This window comes from Solanum verrucosum, unplaced genomic scaffold (genome assembly GCF_900185275.1).
Source record: "Solanum verrucosum unplaced genomic scaffold, falcon-dt-bn FXZP01000261.1, whole genome shotgun sequence".
NCBI lineage: Eukaryota > Viridiplantae > Streptophyta > Magnoliopsida > Solanales > Solanaceae > Solanum > Solanum verrucosum.
In genome coordinates this window covers 12,433,461-12,448,816 of record NW_026019969.1, presented here as the reverse complement: position 1 = coordinate 12,448,816, position 15,356 = coordinate 12,433,461, and the positions used below count along the sequence as shown (strand labels likewise).

The 15,356-nt window shown below is 29.4% G+C and overlaps 3 protein-coding genes across 3 annotated transcripts in view; all 3 read left to right on the top strand.

Moving 5' to 3' along the window:
- LOC125816391 (cysteine proteinase RD21A-like) overlaps positions 1–15,356 on the top strand; it is a 215,690-nt gene that overhangs the window by 12,776 nt on the left and 187,558 nt on the right. The gene's annotated exons all lie outside the window — the stretch shown is intronic.
- On the top strand, positions 622–3,499 carry LOC125816410 (16 kDa phloem protein 2-like). The gene is made up of 7 exons (XM_049496016.1): positions 622–755; positions 835–939; positions 1,045–1,171; positions 1,250–1,321; positions 2,595–2,640; positions 2,751–3,036; positions 3,124–3,499. Exons 1-7 carry the CDS (start codon positions 710–712, stop codon positions 3,147–3,149), a joined length of 708 nt encoding a protein of 235 aa, XP_049351973.1. The 5' UTR covers positions 622–709; the 3' UTR covers positions 3,150–3,499.
- Positions 7,981–9,926, top strand: LOC125816400 (cyclin-D3-1). Its single transcript, XM_049496004.1, has 4 exons — positions 7,981–8,735; positions 8,816–9,017; positions 9,166–9,296; positions 9,376–9,926. Exons 1-4 carry the CDS (start codon positions 8,229–8,231, stop codon positions 9,619–9,621), a joined length of 1,086 nt encoding a protein of 361 aa, XP_049351961.1. The 5' UTR covers positions 7,981–8,228; the 3' UTR covers positions 9,622–9,926.

Genomic DNA, 15,356 nt, shown 5'->3' with positions numbered 1-15,356 from the left:
ACTAGTACTTTTACCTTTTCTTTTATTCTATTTGTTTTTTTTTATTGTTACATCATACAATCGGATGCTTGAGGAGTAAGGCATGAGTACTCTTTCTATTTTAAAATAAAGTTATCTTTTTATTTTTGTAAACGGGTTTTTGGGTAGAAAATTACAAGACTGAGTTTACCAAATATTAATAGTTTTTTAAAAAGTTGAACTATATATCTGTCTTTAATTACTTGTCTATTTTTATATCGACACACCTCTTAAGAACACAAATTAATTATGAAGTAGATAAATTAAACATTTAAGACTTTCAAGAAGTTCTTCTTTATTTTCAAAGTAATTAATTGAGGATATAATAGATAAAAAAGAACTTTGTCTTTTCTTAATTTATCAAAACGGATAAGTAATTAGGGATTAATTTTAATTTTAGTTATACAAAATTTAGAGGAACTTGCTTGTTAATTAAGTGGTGTGTCTCAAATTGAGTTACGCCACGCGGCTAGACAAAAAGACTCGTTTTTTCTGTTTCGTTGTCCGTGTTTTTGTCATCTCCGCCGCCTTAAAACAAATTCTATATAAGCCCCTCGAGGGTTAAACTTACATTGTAATGTTCTGTCAAAATCAGTTGAAAAAAAAAAAAAAAGTGAGTCGAACATTTTCCTTCTAACCTAGTCTTATTGATTTCTTGCTGATTGGAAAATTTAAAAGAAGTGCTACTTCCATGTCAATGATATCTGGCATCCAAGGCCAACTTCTTGAAGTCACAGGTATTTCAGAGACTTTCTTGAATTTCCCTTTATATAGAATTCTTTATTGATTTGGTATTCAAAAAAAATAATCTTGCAGTGGTTTGTTGCAATAAATTAAAGGACACTGAATGGATTTCAAGACAAGATCCCTATGTTTGTCTTGAATATGGTAGCACCAAGTTCCGTACTCGTACCTGTACAGGTGATTTTTATTTTTATTTATCTCATCTAGTGTAGTGATTGTTTGTTCCTTTCTACTTATTATTATTATTGATGATTTGTTGTGGAATAATTATTGTATATGTAGATGGTGGCAAAAATCCCACATTTCAAGAGAAATTCGTGTTTACCCTTATTGAAGGATTGCGAGAGATTAATGTTGTCGTCTGGAATAGCAATACCCTTACTTATAATGATTTTATCGGAAGCGGAAAGTAATTTTCTTTCTCTTCATGTTTTGTTCATTATATTGTGTTTTGTGTACTTATCTTTGATCGATTTTCTAATTCCAGGATTCAACTACAGAAAGTTCTATCAATGGGATATGATGATACTGCTTGGCCAATCCAGACCAAGACTGGCAGGTAAATTTATACGATTCATAGTCATGTATAACAATGAAAACTCTATTGTTAACAAAACGTATTATCCCGAAAGAGATGCATAACTTAAAACAGAGAAGAGAAAACCCCAGAACACCTACATTCTTAGTTATGGGTAAACAGATGAGATTTAATCAAACAATGGAAGATTGTACAAGCGCCTACATTACAGTGATTGGGATAAGTATTCTCAAGTCATTGAGAAATTTGAAGGATATAGGACCACTAATGTAATTGCATTTAAACAAATATGAGAATCATTTGTTGGTACTACACCAAGGAAATATTAATTTAATTTAAGACTTAGAGAAAATAATTTCATCAGTCTTGCTGTTTGCCTGTCTCAGATGATTAACTTACTGTTAGTATTAAGCGTTTTCAAGGCCTGCAAGATTGGAGTGGGTTAAGTTAGTTGGTTGCAATCTTTGATAGTTGTAATCCTTCTTGATTTTCTTTTATATCTAGTTCTGAAGCCGACTTTATTGGTTGGTAAGGATTAAGGAAGATGTAATCAAACCTCCTTAAAAGGATATAAGAGGTTGACTGTTCTATCTTAATTTTAGTTATCCTCTTATCACGCGAAGTATTTGACTCAATGGCAGACATGATAGTTTATCTTAAGCTTGGGGCAAGGAGTAACTTCAAGTCAGGTGCAGAGTTGTAGCTTATAGTTGAGGTTTGATATTTTCAGATTGTTGGAAAGAAATCTTAGTTGTTTGTTAGGCCTTCTAGCATTTGAGCTGAAGTCAACCCGAGGGATAAACTTTTTCGGTGATCCATGGGACAATGGCGTAGGAGTGTATGGAGGTGGGTTGGTTTACTGTATCTTTGATGGATTCATGGAAATGAAAATCTACTTTTCCATTTTATGGACTATCTATTTCGGTATAATTGACAGAAGAGAGTTGTTACTCAGTATAATTAACAGAGACATGTTCTTTTTGGGAGTTACTCAGATTTTGGACACTTATTTAGCTATCGAGGTACATGAAATTATGCCTGAAATTTCGTTCATGACAACGAACCTTGTGATTAACAGAAACCTTCATGTCGGTGTTTGTAACTATCTATATAAGCAATTAATTCGAACTTTGAGATTCTCTAAATCTATTTGACGAAATTGTGTTCTATTTGCGGATGTTCTTTTGGTCATTTTGGTTTGGCTATCGGAGTTGTAATTAATTTAAGTCTCATCACTTATACTGGAAAAATATAAAATGATTTGACAGATAGGAACTTATTCCTTCTTTTACAGGCATGCGGGAGAAGTTCGGCTCATAATGTTCTATGCTAATGCCAATGTAAGTAGTACTGTGATCTATAGCACCCCCCACCCCTTCTCGTTCTGATCCTGAGAGGAGATCATATCTCTCTAATATATCCTTGACATGTTTTCTCTTTAAATTTCCAGAATCCGGCAACAAGTTATGCTCCATCATACACAGCACCACAGCCGCATACACCTATGTACTCTGCTCCATCATACGCAGCAGCTTATCAAACACCTTCTCCATATCCCGAATACCCGCCTCATTCAGCAGCATATCCACCAACACCTTATCCTCCTCCTCAAACAACGGCTTACCCTCCAGTTTATCCACCGCCTTCAGCATATCCTCCCATGTCTTATCCACCACATTCAGCGTATCCTCATGCGTCTTATCCACCCCCAACACAGGACTACTCTTATCCTCCAGGTGACTATGCTTGTAATATGTAGTATTTTCTTCTTTCCTAACTTCTCTATAAGGGCTGACTCTTCAATCTTCACAACTTTCCATCAGGTCCATATCCTCCGCGACCTTACTGAGGCCACCTTCCTACATGCTTGGGTTAAGAATGTGCATATAAGTTTATGGAAAAAGAGACAAGAATTGTGCATACAGATTTTCACTGAACAGTTGCGCTTAGGCAATTTCTATGTTTGTAAATCATACGAGGCTTGGATGACTTGTTTGTGCTAAACTGTTCCATACAATCTCAAAAAAGAAAGGAGACTAGCTTATTAGTTTTGTTGCCTGTTGTTTCTCGTCCGTGGGATATAAGGAAATTCTAACCGCGTTTGATAGTCGAAAAGAGGCCTTGCAGAAGAGTTATTGTTATTTCAGGACATAATTAAATTGAATGAAGAAGCACATCTATACTATATTTGGACACAAATTGATCTTGTAGTTTGCTGGTTTCAGATATGAAATTATGAATGATAAAGTATTCAACATCTCTGTTTCTGTTTGTCTTAAACCAGCACTCTATATGCGTTTGAATCAACAAGTTGAGAACGACGGTATGAATCCAAGTCTATATGAATACAATTATATCTTCATTTCTGTTTTATTTCTGTGAACAAAGGGTGCATAGTCGTGTCACATCAGGTTGAATGAATAGACATATGAACTAGAAAAACTCAATTGGTCGTTTTGACCATGTGGTTAAGCCACTAAATCTTACTTAAAAAGTGTTTCTACTCATATATACAGATTCAACATTTCACTGTGTAAAGTTTATGAGGTGACTTTCGGTGTTCCACTATTACTGATTGCCCTTTCAAGTTGTGTCCCATTACATTATGTTTAACATTGAAAAGTCCTTGAGTAGTCAACCTCAGGATGGTGGTTACTAGTTAGAAAAAAGCACATCCCACTTCTGACTTTTTCTCAAATTCTCATGTGTGCCTTATTATTTTTAACTCAATCACGTATCTTTTGGTTGGCTTTGCGTAATAACAGAGATCAAAACTAATGGTTCAACGAGATACAAGTAGAGATGGTGGAAATTGGAATAATAGCATGGGGAATCAACTTAATATCGTCTTTGCTCGTTTATATGCTAGTTTATAAATACATTTGCATGTAGCGTTGTCCGTGGAAATGCTTACACAATATCACATCATATTTAAAGTATCTTTAAATTGACTTAAGCGAAACATTTTACACTAGAGAAATTAGTGTTTTTTTCGTGCTAAATCAGGTTCAACATGGCACTATAGTGATTTGGTAATGAGGAGAAATTATAGAAGAATTTGGGTGTTTTGGAGTGAAATGAACCAACAACCTACCCAATTACATGGCATGTGGGGGGGCCTATTTTGACTTTTGAAAAATAATGATGTAAAGACATGGGCTCTTTCTTTTTTTTTGTTAGGATATTAGTGATTGCCAGGCATTATTACTGTTAATCTTAAAATTAATGATGCATTATAACCTTAATTAACACTATAAAAACAGCTGTATAACTAACTCTATCTCCTCTCTCTTCTTTTACTTTCTTAGTTGGTTTAGGCTGTCCATTACCCCACTTTCTTAATTACAAATACATCAACTAATAGCCCCTCTTAATCTGTATTTTTTTACCATTTCTAGCATGTTTTTAGTGCAATTGTTGCATTGACAATCATATGTCAAAAAGGAAATTATTAAAATGTTAGATTGATTTGGTTAATCACGCTTCTTTTTATTACCATGACAAGAAATATAAAATGATTTATGACGATTATTATTTTTTCTAGACACATAAGTCGATTTTATTTTTATTTCCTTTTTGTTATGTGAATTTGATGTTTATAAGTTGACTTTAGTATTATCTTGAATGAATTTTTTTATTTTTCTAAAAAAAAGATTGCTAATTTGTGGCTGTTTCTTTTACCAAATTTTTACTTCCATAATTATGACTAGAGTATATTACTATTTACAAGTATTATTGATTTTAATTGTTAAAAAGTTTTGGAAACCAACAAATGTTGCAGAGAGTACGTTAAAAAAGACAAAGAGTACTGACTGACAAAGACGAAATCATTTATGACTTTTGAACTAGGACGAAACCATAGCTAACACATTATTTACTTTATCTTAATTAATTCTTATTGGTACAATTACAATTTTAATTTAATTATAATTGTTACTTCCATACCACCATATTTTCCTTGGAAGATCGAACGCCATTAAAAGATCTACTCTTTCCGTCTCGTATTACTTATCCACGTTATCATAGTGCAAATAGGAGTATGTGTTTTAAATAATTTGTTCTTTTTGAAAATATTAGTATTATAAAATTTCAATGTTAATCTTGATAGTGCTAGAACAAATACATAAATAGAGTGTATTCAAAAAAGTTAAAAGGATAAATTAATTAAAATATTTTTCTTATTTATGAATTCTTAAAATGAGTGTAAAGAAGAATATAGACAAGTAATATGGGATGAAGGAAATGTTGAATTTTTATATTTACTTATCAAACATCGTATAAAGTATATTAAACTACATTAACAACTTATTTTTCATTCCGCTACCAAACGACTCGTTTAGTACAATTTGCTTATTAACTTTGAGAGATGTAATTATTGGGGAATTCCAAGAGACCCTAATGACAACTTTGGAAGCTACTCTTTTGCCTATTTGCCTCTATTAAACTCTAAAAAGTAAATAGACACTTAAAAATCAATCAAAACCCCCTCTTTAACCAGCACTATTCAGTTTCCTCTATACTAATAAAGTGAAATCCTCTCTATATCTATGCCTATTCCCTGTTTCATGGAGTATTTATCTACAAATAGTTCACAATAAATTTAAATTTTATACTCCCTATGTCCCTAATTACTTGTCCATTTTTGAATTGACACACTTATTAAGAAAACATTAATTGATATAGTGAGTTTACCATTTTACCCCTATTAATTATGAAGTAGATGAATTAAAAACTTAACATTTTCAAGAAGTTCTACATTTTTCAATGTAATAAATTGAGGGTATAATAGAGAATTATTTTTTTTCCTTTCTTGATTTGTCAAAATGGACAAGTAATTAGGGATAACTAAAAAAAAAAGTGAACACGTAATTAGGGACAGAGGAAGTATATCATTAATAGATAAGAATATGACACATGCTATAATAAGTAATTAAATTACTCAGTGATTTGTAGTATAGTGGTAGAACTGTCTTACCTTTAATCAAAAGTTTCAAGTTTGAGCCTGCGGCTACAGTACCAAGATCAAGATTTAGTCCGGACTCGTTTGAAGGAGAATTAAAAAAAAGTCAATTAAAATTTATTTGCAGGATGTATATTACATTGTTACTCCTTATACTCGTATGGAATATACGGTTCAGAAATTAAAGCAACTGTAAAGTATTTTTCATGAGAATATGGTACTGAAGTATTTCTAATTTTGTCAAAAATTACTGTTCTCATAAAAAGGACATATCTTTGCTGTTGAACGGTTCAATATGGTTAAAGAAGTAACATATACTATTTTGAACATAAAAACAGATATGTATATACATAAAAACATATTGAGCTTTATTGGCATATAACACGATTGTATGGATATAATACGAGTTTGATATTTGGACGTATTTGAAGATGAGACATAGCAATAATAGTCTAATCGGATTTAGTTCAGTAAAAATGATACTAGATACAACACTTGATCTTCTTACATGTGATTTAATGTATTAAAAATAAATGCATAATTTTTCAAAATTATTTATTTACAAAAATGCTCTCTATAAACTTGGATTACATTAAATATATATCCGCATACGTATCTTTGAACTTCAAATACAGATTTATATAATTGTTATTTTGAATCACTAATTTTAAAATAAATAATGATGTACATTTTCAATGCTCTCATCAATATAAACAAGTTTTAATTTATTTTTTGTCTTCTTCAGAAGATAATTAGAGTACGTAACTAATCATAATTAAAGGTTTATTATTAACCATTGGAAAAGAAGCAATACAACTTGAAGTTTTGGACTTCTAAAAGACACAGATCTAGGAAATTAAATAGTACGGAGTAATATTAAGGATCTGTTGGATATAAAAAAAAAATTAACAAAAATAAAATAAAATCAAAACAGCGTTCGATTATACAATTGAACTGAATTTTTTGAAAATAAATTTAAAGATGAGCTTCAAGTTCTTTTATTAGTAAAATTTCTACTTTGTTAAGTTAAACGCGTATTTATTCACAATTTTAACTTTCAAATACTCGTCTTAAACATTGTTATTTTTAATATCATATTTTTTTACTGTCCAACACTAACTAATATATTTTTCACCTATAATAAATAAATATAATTTCGTTAAACATTATGTTAATAAGCATCAACTTTAATTTTGAGATTACATATATAGCTTTTAACGGAGAATCAGCCGTAGATAACTCATATTATCACGAAAGTAATATACACTATTAAATTAATTTGACTTATTATAGCAGATAATCCAATCCATTTTCAACACTTCAAAAAGATTTATATATACATAGCTTTTTAGATAATCTGATGACAATTTTTTTTTATATACACAATTCTAGTAAATGAAACTGAAACTTAACTATCTTTTAAATGATCTAATAATATATAAGAAATTAGACTATTGACTTATATAACTTAAACTCTTCTCAAAATTTTATTGCATAAAATTATCTTCATCTCAATTCATGATCATGAGTTCGAGCCATACACGTCGGAGTGTACATATATCCGTATCCTTAAATACATACAAGTATACTCGCCGGGCCTTGTGCTATTTTTTTTTACCATTGGAATACCAAGAAAGTGGAGAAGAGTATAAAGAAAAAACTCAAAGCCACCAAACAAAAATTATCGAAATCTTGTCTTTACATAAATACTAGTCACTACTCATATTAAAAAAAGGACAAGCGTGACATCCACTCTGATAAAATCTCTTTCTTTTTCTTCCTACTCTTCTTCCTTTATCTTTCTGTTTTTGAGAACCGAGTCCCCTCTGTGTACTACTAGAGCTTTTTCCCTTCACACAATCAGACAAAAAAAAGAGAGATAAGAAGAAGAAGAAAATGAAAATGCTCTGTTTTCTTCTTCTCTGTGTTGTATAATGAGTAAAAAACAGAGATTTTAGAAGAAAAAAAATGGCAATAGAGAACAATGATCAATCTTTTCTTTTAGATGTTCTTTACTGTGAAGAAGAAGAAGAAAAATGGGGTGATTTGTTAGAGTATGAAGAAGGGGTTATTATTAACCCATTGTTGTTGTCTTCTGAAGGAACAACAAAAACTAATTCTTTATTATTATTACCTCTGCTTCTGTTGGAACAAGATTTGTTTTGGGAAGATGAAGAGCTTCTTTCACTTTTCATTAAAGAAAAAGAAACCCATTGTTGTTTTGACAGTTTTGGGAGTGACCCTTTTCTCTGTTCAGCTCGTGTATCAGTTGTTGAATGGATTCTGAAAGTGAATGCTCATTATGATTTCTCTGCATTGACTGCCATTTTAGCCATTAATTACCTTGACAGGTTTCTTTCTAGCCTTCAGTTTCAGAAAGATAAGCCATGGATGACTCAACTTGCTGCTGTCACTTGTCTTTCTTTAGCTGCTAAAGTTGAAGAAACTCAAGTTCCCCTTCTTCTTGACTTCCAAGTACCAATTTTTCTCTATTGTTTCTTGATTACCCAATTTCTTGAGAGTTTTATGATTGATTATTTGATTATTTTTTTTAGGTGGAGGATGCAAAATATGTGTTTGAGGCAAAGACTATACAAAGAATGGAGCTTCTGGTGCTGTCATCACTGAAATGGAGGATGAATCCAGTGACCCCACTTTCATTTCTTGATCATATTATAAGGAGGCTTGGGCTAAAGAACAATGCTCACTGGGAATTTCTCAGAAGATGTGAAAGTCTTCTTCTATTTGTCATGACTGGTAATTATTGAGCTTTCATCAGTTTCTTTTTGTTATGGAATCTTGTTTATTGACTAAAGATTAGATTTTTCGATGATAACAAGAAAAAAAACAAAGTAACAGAAGAAACCCCTTTTGATTTTATTTTATTTTTGTCCTAATAATACAGATTGTAGATTCGTACGTTATATGCCTTCTGTATTGGCTACTGCAATTATGCTTCATGTTATTCATCAAGTTGAACCTTGTAATGCTGTTGACTACCAAAATCAACTTCTTGGTGTTCTCAAAATTAGCAAGGTTAGTTCAAATTAATTGTCTTTGCCCTTTCCTTCATATAAAAACAGCCATTGAATGTTTACTGTTTTTGTGTAAACAGGAGAATGTGAATAATTGCTATGAACTCATATCTGAAGTGTCATCAAAGCCTAATATATCACACAAACGCAAATATGATGAAAATCCCAGTAGCCCAAGTGGTGTAATTGATCCAATTTACACTTCAGAAAGTTCAAACGATTCATGGGAATTGAATTTGCCTTTGTTAAAGAAAAGCAAAGTTCAAGAACAGCAAATGAAAATGGCAAGCAGAGTTTTTGTGGAAGCTGTTGGTAGTCCTCATTAAAATTTCTCTCTTCTATGGTGGGTAGTACTAAATATTTTATTCATATTCAAGAAGTATTTTCCTTTTATGTCATTTTTTTCTTCTTCAAAATTTACATGAAAAAAAAGAAGAGAAGAAATGTGTTTGCTGGTTATTGGCAGAGAAGAGGACTGGCTTTCTTTTTTGCAGCTACTACTGGAAAGCCAGAGAGAGAAAAGACAGAATATGTGTCACTCTTTGTTTTTCTCTCTATTTATTTCAATTTCTCTCTCAAGTCACTTTCATGCATGCATACTTTTGATGAACTCTATTTATATTTTGCCTTTACTACTTACTATATAAAATCATAAATTCATCAACATTTTCTTTATTTCCTCTTATCTACACCTTCCATACCCACTTTTATATGATTTAGTTTAACCATCTTAAATAAATTATAGTATATATTTGTGTGACTATAAATTATTAAACGTAAATAAGTGTTACTTGTTGTGATTGATTAAAAAAGGAAGTGTCCTAGACTTAAAAAGAGAGTAGTATATTTAGTCTATAAATTATGAAAATTTTAGAATGCCAGAATATGGAACTAAAACTTGTAATTATTGAATTTGTCCATGTCTCTTGGAATATGTAAACTAGTCGATGTATAATTGTTTAACTCATACGAAACAAATTTGGTTATAGTATATGCGGATGGTAACGACGTTTAAACTATATTGACAATTCAAATAGTTACTTTCTCAGTCAACGGTAATTGTCACTTTATCAAATTAATAGATAATTTTTAATTTGTCTTTATCATTAATTATAATTATTTTTCTATTATATTTTTTATAGTCAAAGGGTGATAATTTATCCTTCTATTTATTGATTCTTAAAAAGTGTACAAAAGTTAATAATGAACAAGTATTTGTTTGACAGAGAGAAGAGAGTTTAATAGATTAACACTTTTTTTTCCCATGTAATAGTAACAAGAGAAATGAGAATATTCAGTGACGAAAATGATTTGTGCAAAACTCGAACTCATTGATTAAAATTAATAGTAATATTCAGTAACAAAGCATAGCAATGATATTCCACAGAATTAAACTCTTAATATGTCTTATATCTTTGGCCTATTATTTTTTATTTTTTATTTAGAAGAAGTGTAAAGTTGTGCTTCACTAAAGACGATTGTAAGGTAAATAAACTTCTATTGCTTAGATGATCTTCAAATAAAATACTCTACGTGTTATAAGTAATTAATTTGAGACAAAAGAAAAGAAAAAATATGTCAAATGTGAGATAATAATTTCAATTGATTACTTAGCACGTTAAACCCAAGATTTTAAATGGTAAATAGGCCAAGGAAGAAAATCATTTTAAAGGTGAAGTGCTCATTTTCAAAGGATTAAATCAAAGGAGACCACATATTTAAGCCCAAAGTAAGAGTATAATAGGGTGAGTTCCTTTTGTTTTCTTTTCACATTTGATATCCATTTTAGATTCCGATTTTAATATGATTTCATTAGAAGCCCTAATAAAGTGAGAATTTTTTTTTTTTTAAAAATCACTGTCTTATATTTGTTTCAAGTCTCAAATAACACAAATTTCATGTTTAAAAATTTCATCTCAAAAATAATGTGTTTGACTTTAAATGTGACTTTAGAATTCAAATCTCTCAATTAAAAATGAAGAAATAATTATCACGACATCATCATCGATGTATATTATAGAGTTTGTTTGGATATTAATGGGAGACAAAGGGGTTTTTGTCGGACATTGGGGTTTTTACTTTTCTTATTTTTGTAGAAGTGGAATAATAATGTGTGTACGTCTTATTCAAACGGAGACCTTTTGGGGATTTTATTTGTAGTTGTTGTTTTGACTTTGACCTTATTTTACATTATTTGCATCTTGACCCCTGAAACTCTCTTTCTTTGCTTTTTTGGGTCTCCAAACTTTCTTCTCTCTCTAGTTTTGAGTATTTCTTTATCTCAAACCAATCAAAACAATATCTCTCCACATTAGTTTATTTGTCATATTTTCACTTAACATAAAATTTAAAAAGATTTTTAAATTTTGGATTGTAATTTTTAAGTATCAAAATGTTCTTTAATCGTTTGATTTTAAATATGCAAAATAAAAAATATATAATTAAAAAATTATCAAAAAAGGAAAGATGTGTCAACGGACTAAAAATAAATCAAAAATAGGGAATACAACATTTTATAAAAGAATATAACATAAATTAATTTGCTGGTTTTGGTTGTAGTTTTACACAGAGTTTAAAAATGATAAATAAGTCTTTTAAATTTTTGTGGTCATAAACTAAAAATATGTAGAATATATTAAAATATTTTTTAAATTTTGTGTCTTGAATATGACTCTTAAATATGTCTTGAAAAAAAATCATAGCCAGTGATATTTTCCATTATTCATATTAATTGTAAATAGAGTATAATTTTGCTCTTTCTAAAAAAGGGAGATTCCACTCATTAACTTTTTGTTTATTTCAAGGAAAAAGAGAAAGTAGAGCAAACAAAAGGTTACTGACTAAGAAAAAAAAAAAAAAAAAATAGTGAAAACAAAGGTCACCCTTTTTTCTGTCTGCTCCTAATAATCTTATACTACAATTTTTAACGTATTAAGAAAATAAATCTCAAAATCATTTTTTAATATTTGAGATTATCCATCAATTAATATGTATGTAATGGTAAAATATTCAAATTAATCAATATTTTCTTAATAGAAATACAAAGTCCAAAGCAAAAAACTAAAAAAGTAGAAGTGAAATGATCAGGAGTAGAAATTTCTTTAATATAAGAGTGTAACTGAAAATAATTTTTAAAGTGACACTTGTTTTAAGATAAATATTTTATTTTGTTTTTGCTAAAATAATACTACTAACTAATTTTTAACATAAGGTATCTTTCTAATTAATTTCACCTCTGATCAAATTTTTACTAACTTGTAGAAATAAATCTTGCGTATAAGAGAAATGAAAATATTGTTCTTAGCAGTAAAAGTGAAAAAGGTAAATCAAGAAAAATTTATCCAATTTAGTGAAATATTATAAATTGCAATAAATTTCTCATTGTTTCAAAAAGATTATGTCATTGTCATCTCACACTTGCGTGCTGGACAAAATCATCACTTGCCATCAAGTAATTCCCCCCCTTCAGTTTCATTTTGGTAAAAGAAAATTTATCGTTTGACAATTATTTTTTCGAAATTTATCAAATTTTGCATGTCATATGTCAAACATCTTTTTCGAAATTTATCAAATTTTGCATGTCATAACATAGCTACATGCACAAACAAAATATATTAGTATAAAATACGTGTTGCCTCAGATATTTTTTCATTCTTAAAGTTTGAATTATGAGATTTTTTTTGTTAAAAGTGGATAATTTTTATTTATCTCATTTAAATCTAACTTTGATCTAAATTACCCCAATGACAAATCTCAAAATGTTTTTAACTAAAACTACATCAATCATCTTTTTATTAAGTTGGCTTATTAAAAACTATCAACTGTTTGCTTTTTCTTTTACTCCCTTCATTCTAGATTAGTTGTCACATTACACTTTCTTTCAGAAATTATAAATAAAAAGTTTTTTTATATATAAAAATGAATTTATCCTTAACTCTTTTCAATGTAATCAATGTTGTTTTTTCAAACGATTAATTGTAAGGACAAAAAAGAAAAAGTCAACTAATTCTATTTTGATTTTGTTAATCAATAAGTAAGTTGATAGTATAAACATTTTAAATAATGTTCACAACTAATACAGAACAGAACGAGGAAGTACTTGTTAAATATTATGCACATTAATTAACAACAATAGTAACTTTAGCAATTGCATAAATGCTAAGTGGCTTGAATAATCATCATCAATTATTAAATAGAACACGTTCAACAACTTTGCTTTTTTTTTAGTATATACTTTTTTGTATCTTATTGAATTTTCCCGATGACTATCAACGCTCAAACTAATTAGTTCAATTGTCCATGTACAATATTGTAGAAAATTTGTCTCCTTATTCAAATTAAAATTTAAAAATAGGCATTTTGTTACAATATTTCAAACAAGTGAAGGACAATAAAAGTTAAGTGACTCACATTTATTTGATAGATTAAATTACGTGTCAATCTCATTTAGATGAGTATCCTACCTATTCTTTTTGGTTCGATCTCAAAAGTAAAAAACATTCTAGTTTTTGCAATTTATATAGTGAAGTAAATAATGATTGAAGAAGAGTGAGGTAATTATTGTGACCTAACTGTGAAAGTTTAAACGTATTGTATTTAGTAAGCGTTTGAATATATCAATATCATCAAAAATTGTGGCAGAGTGTGAAACTTTTGACATAAAAAATTATAAGTTTGAATAAATAATTATAAGTTTGAATAAAAAATTATAAGTTTGAAAAATACTCCAACTTTGGTCGAAATTGCTATTTAAAATGATGCAATATTTATGACTTTCACGTAGGCACATATATACCTTTAAAATACACTATTAAATAGTACAAGGGGGTAAAAGGTCCTTTCCAAAGTTTGGTATCGTAACAACAATTTCGGTCAAAGTTGGAGTATTTTTCAGACCCTTTTCCCTTTTAATTGTCATAGATAATGTTGATAATAATGTTACAATAAAAAGAGACGATGACCACAGTAATATACTCACTGTAATTTCACGTATGAAATACAAATCAAAAGGTTTTTACGTGAAACTTAGGGCCCGTTTGGCCATGTAATATGGTATCATGATATGATATCATAATATGGAATTATGAGATGAAATTGAAGTTTTGTTTGGACATGCGATATGAAATTTTGATGTTGTATATTTTCTCATAAACATAAGAATCCCATAAGTAGTAAACTATTAAAATAGCCCCAATTGTTTATCCAATCGTACCAAATAAACAAAAATTTATAAAATCGCATAATATATTATTACATTGTTATTTGTTCTCCACTTAAGTAACTGTTTCATCTAACTTTAATTCATCAAACTTTAATTCAATAAAAAAATTGAACATAAGTTTTAGTGTACTAGTCTTTAATATTACTCAACAATCGATTGATGTGAGTTAAAGTGACTATATGTTGTTGATAATATAATAATAAATTTTATGTCGGTGAGAATAATTAATTTTTAAAAAGTAATGATGTCATTATAAATTTTATTTACATATGAAATAAATGGTTAGTAGATATAAATGTGGAATTGTTTTAACAAAATATAAACTTGTGGATCAATTTTTGTATTAAAAATATCTCAAATCATGATATGATATTTCCATATCATGGTTTTTGGAGAATATGAAATCACATCTCATGATATGGAATCAACGTAAAATCGCATATCTAAACGCTGATTTCATATCACGATACCATTTCGTGATATGGTATCGCATGGCCAAACGCCTACTTAATATGGACCAAACATATATATATTCCCAATTTACCATAGCTGTTTTTGCTATTTAAATTTTCTTGATTTTCTTATTTCAAATAAAGAGAAAAAGCTCTAACTAGTCCTTCATAAATCATACTCCCTAAACTTTTCAAATATCAATGAGATCAATGTTGAGTCCCCCCCACCAATAATTGTTGAATAATATGATTTGTGGTAGTACTACTTTTTTCTACCCCCACAACAAACAAAACACACAGAGGTCTAGTGGGAAAATAGAAGAAAACTTTTTGACTTGGTCTGATTTTTTGTTATATGTTGTAGTAGGAGTACTTGTTATTGTTTCAT